This window comes from Mus pahari, unplaced genomic scaffold (assembly GCF_900095145.1).
Source record: "Mus pahari unplaced genomic scaffold, PAHARI_EIJ_v1.1 scaffold_11093_1, whole genome shotgun sequence".
Classification (NCBI taxonomy): domain Eukaryota; kingdom Metazoa; phylum Chordata; class Mammalia; order Rodentia; family Muridae; genus Mus; species Mus pahari.
Genome location: NW_018393881.1, coordinates 1 through 4,856, shown reverse-complemented (window position 1 = coordinate 4,856; position 4,856 = coordinate 1). Strand labels below are relative to the sequence as shown.

The 4,856-nt window shown below is 43.9% G+C and overlaps 1 protein-coding gene across 1 annotated transcript in view; it reads left to right on the top strand.

Annotated features, from left to right (window-relative positions):
* The window catches only part of LOC110315778 (cytochrome P450 4A12A), a 22,719-nt gene extending 21,250 nt beyond the window's left edge, over positions 1–1,469 (top strand). Inside the window, exon 12 of the mRNA XM_021189746.2 lies at positions 565–1,469. Within this exon, the coding sequence (XP_021045405.1) occupies positions 565–733 (169 nt within the window). The 3' untranslated portion in view covers positions 734–1,469. The remainder of the gene's footprint in view (positions 1–564) is intronic.
* The last annotated feature ends 3,387 nt before the right edge of the window (positions 1,470–4,856 follow it).

Here is a 4,856-nt window from a genome sequence, read left to right as displayed (position 1 = left end):
CACACACACACACACACACACACACACACACACACACACACACACGGCAGATGTGCAGCTCTGTCTTCATGTGGGTCCCGCAACAACTGAGGTCTGTGAACTATCTTCCCCTCACTGGGCTTCCTTGTCTGGCCTCAGTGGAAGAGGATATGCTTAACCCTACAGATACTTGATGTGCCAGAGTGGGGAGATACTAGAAGAGGGAGCTCAAACCTCTCAGAGAAGGGGAACGGGGATTGGGTAAGGGACTGTGGGAGGAGGAACAGGGATGGTGGCAGTGGGTTAGGTGGTTATATGCAAGAGTTTGGAGAGAGGATAGGAAAGGGAGAAAGGTTGTAATTATATTATAATCACCAAAATAAAAGATACAAAGAAAAAAACATGCAAGAATTAAGACCCACGGTAGAGGTATACATATGTGACTTGTAAGGCAAGGGTGTCAGGCTTTGTCCTATGAAAGAGTGCCCTAGATGTCCAGCTCTATGCTAGAGCACAGAGAACAATGCCTACACAGCTCACAATAAAACCCGAGGCCACTTATTTTATTGTACCTTTCTGACCCAGGAACTGCATTGGGAAACAGTTTGCGATGAATGAACTGAAGGTGGCTGTGGCCCTGACCCTGCTCCGCTTTGAGCTGCTGCCAGATCCCACCAGGATCCCAGTCCCCATACCAAGAATTGTGTTGAAGTCCAAGAATGGAATCTACTTGCATCTCAAAAAGCTCCAATAATCTTCACAGGACAAGACAGCTCAAATGGCATGCTGCCTGCCATTCTGTCTGTCACTCACTCTTGTGCCCAGTCCTTCTGCTCACATCTCATTCTTTCTTCTCACCTTGTTCACCTCCACCCACCTTCTGCTGGGTTTCCAGTCTCCTTGTCTGTCAGTCTTTCTCAACTTCTTCTGGGATGCCTACTTGCTTTTCTATCTACCTGTCCCTTACCTGACTGTATGTTTAACCTTTTTCCTTAATGATCTCCCTAACATGCACTCTGCTTTCTTTCTCTTCCATGTATTTCCTTCTCTTCTACTGCTTGTCTATCCTCAATTTGAGCTTTATTCTGATGTCATAATTAATTACAAGATAAGTGTGTGCTCTTACGAGTCTAGTCGTGATTTCACTGGAATGAAGCTAAGGTCATTGCAGTGCCATTACTCCTTGGTTATCGCTGTGCCTCTTTTTACCTTTCCATCACCTATAGCTGCATCCCTTGGTTCCAAGAGCCCTCCTAAATGTTAAAAATTCAACACCATTGTTAAGCATCTCTTCTTCTGTCTCCAGATCATTTCTCCATCTTTCCAATGTGTATGCTTGCTTTGTGCCTAAAGTGGTAATACTGGTCCTGTTCTTAGTTCTATCAAGATTAGGACATGTGTATCTGAAAGAGCCAATTTTCAACCAAATATCCCTTCAAATTCTCCACCTATCAGCTTATCTTCCCCAAAATAAAGTTCATAATGTGGCATGTTGCTCCTATACTCTTTGGATAGAAAGAGACTAATGGGATGAGAGATTTTAGGAGGCTAGAAATTAATAAGCTCGTTGGTATTATGGATCCCCTCTAGTCTGGCAATAAGGATCCTACATGTTCCAGGAGGCTTCACCCATGTGACATTTGATAACTACACTCATACAGATTACTATGAAACTGAGCTTAGACAACATGGTCTTGTCTGAGAGGTCAGAGAAAGAAACACACTTCTTATGGAAAAATAATCAGACCCCTAAGCTATTAAAGGATTAATATCACTCACATTTGATTCTTCAGAAGTGCATCAAGTCAGAGCCACTTTTGAGATGAGCAACAAAGGCTTCATGTTTGGTCAGTCACATGAGCTTCAGGCACCTTGCTCTTCACAATACTAATGAGCTAGTGTAGTTTAGCCATGCCATGTGCCAGCATGCCTCACACTAGTACTTGACAGTTCTTCAGAAGGCTTAGCAAATGCAGCTGCTCAGAAGGGCAAATAGGCCTTGGTACTGGGAGATCCAAAGCAGATCCTCCCACACAGGACTCCTTGTTAAGTCCCTGCCCCCCTGACAACCCTGAAAGAGAAAGGAACTCAACAATACTTCCCGTAGCTGATTACTGCCTGAACATTGTGGCTCATGACCCTCAGGAGTGTTGCCTACACACATAACCCATGCATTGGTAAAAAGTTCCCTGGGATATTGCCTCTACTTTTAACACCTTACTTAACTGTGAACTTGTTTCCCTTGTTTCTTGTAAACATAAATGTCTTTTTTTTTTTCTCCAAGTTACTTATAGGTTAGAAGCCTGGATGCCATAGACAGAACTCTCTGAGGTCCTCTGCATGGTATATGTCATTTTCTGCTTTCCTGAGTGCGTTTCACCCCACTTGTACTACCTTTAGGCAGGACATTTCTCCCAGTTCCTTGGCTTTTAAGGTAGCTAGATTAGTTCAGTTATGTCCTGAGAAGGGATAGAAAAGGGCAGATTGGGCATTAGTACTGGGCCTAAAGATTGCGGCAGGAAAGTGAGTTGAGAATGGACAAGATATTGGCAGTTACTTTGGCATCATATGAAGAACTTCACAATGACCACACTCAGAGCACAGCCAAGGTATCTCACCCTCATTATGACATAGACCTGTGAATCTGAAAAGGAACTAGCTGAACCACACAAGAACAAGTGTCAGTATTCAATGAGATGAACAGGACAGGTAAGTAACCTGACATTGACAAAGGAAATGGGGAGGCTGAGCAAGAGGCAGAAAACAATGCTTACTTCATAAAGGGTAACCTGGGCCTTATGCCATATACACAGAACAATTAAAACTAGACTGGAGAGTTAAATAGCCCACATCATAGCAGAGGATATGCTCATCATGGAAAATGATAATATATAGAAAAGTCCTATGCTCAATAATAAAACTGATTAACCTATGCAGAATTGGCATGAAACTTTAACAGAAACTTCATCATATAATGTGTGGATATGACCAATTACACAAGATCGTATTCAGCACTGGATTTGAGAATCAGGAAATGAGGATCTAAAGTAGAGTAGAGGGAACTTAGCAACTAGTCCTGCAGCACAACCAGGACCACAGGATCCCAGGATTCCAGGATTCCAGGATCCCAGGAACTTGGTCACACCAGGGTCTCAGGGTCTCAAAGGCATCTTGACTCCCCAAGAGGAACTCTGACACACCCAGAATCTCAGGATCACGGGATCATAGGATCACAGGATCCCAGAATCACAAGATCACAGAGACAGCTGAACTCTGAGGAGTTCTGACTCAACCACAATTACAGGAAGGATAGGCTGCAATCACATATAACAAGGGCAGAGAGCACTGGAGATAATCAGATGGTAGGAGGCAAGTGTAAGAACATAAGCAACAGAAACCAAGGTTACTTGGCATCATCAGAACCCAATTCTCCCAACATAGCAAGTGCTGGATACACCATCACACCAGAAAAACAAGACTCAGATCTAAAGTCACTTCTCATGACAGTGATAGAGGACTTTAAGAAGAACATAAATAACTCTCTTAAAGAAATCGAGAAGAACACAGGTAAACGGGTAGAGGCCCTTAAAGAGGAAACCAAAAATGAAAAAAATCCCTTAAAGAATTGCAGGAAGGGGTACCTTCCCTGCCAGAGGAGGGTTGGCCTCCAGGGAGGGCTTTGACCCTGGGACTGGGTAAAAGGCCATCTTATATCTGAGCGCACAGACTGCAGAAGCAACCGTGCTTCTTCGATAAGGTCCCTTCAGGCCTTCATCTTCAGCAAGGAGGCAGAGCTGAGACCCAGGCATCTGGGTACCTTCCCTGCCAGAGGAGAGTCAGCCTACAGAGAGGGCTCTGATCCCAGCACTCAGCCAGGAATTGGATCTGAGACCCAGACTTCTGGGCACGTTCCCCAAGTCGGCCTCGAGGGAGGGCTTTGATCCCAGGACTAGGTGAAAAGGCCATTTTGTATCTCAGGTCTCTCTCAGAGACCAGTCCTCACAGGAGAGCATGCAGGGTGCAGAAGCAACACAGCTTTTTGTACAGGGTCACTTCAGGCCTTCACCTTCAGCCAGGAGTTGGAGTTAAGCCCCAGACCTCTGTGCACCTTCCCTGCAAGAAGACAACTTGCCTGCAGAGAGTGCTCTGACCACTGAGACTCATGAGAAAGTTAGACTCCCAGGAGTGCTGACAGAGGCTAACGGAATCACAGGAGAAACAAGCTCCAGCCAGAGACAGCTAGAACAACTAACACCAGAGATTACCAGATAGCAAAAGGGAAATGGAAGAATCTTACTAACAGAAACCAAGACTGCTCACCATCATCAGAACCCATTATTCCCACCACAGTGAGAACTGGATACCCCTACACACCCAAAAGGCAAGATTCGGATTTAAAATCATATCTCATGATGCTGGTAGAGGATTTTAAGAAGGGCATTAATAACTCACTTAAAGAAATACAGGAGAATACTGCTAAACAAGTAGAAGACCTTAAAGAGGAAGAAAAAAATCCCTTAAAGAATTACAGGAAAACACTGCTAAACAGGTAGAAGCCCTTAAAGAAGAAATCCAAAAGTCCCTTAAAGAATTACAGGAAAACACAACCAAATAGGTGATGGATTTGAACAAAACCATCCAAGATCTAAAAATAGAAGTAGAAACAATAAAGAAAACCCAAAGGGAGACAACTCTGGAGATAGAAACCCTAGGAAACAAATCAGGAACCATAGATGTGAGCATCAAAAACAGAATACAAGAGATGGAAGAGAGAATCGCAGGTGCAGAAGATTCCATAGAGAACATGGACTCAACAATCAAAGAAAATGCAAAATGCAAAAAGATCCTAACTCAAAACATCCAGGAAATCCAGGACA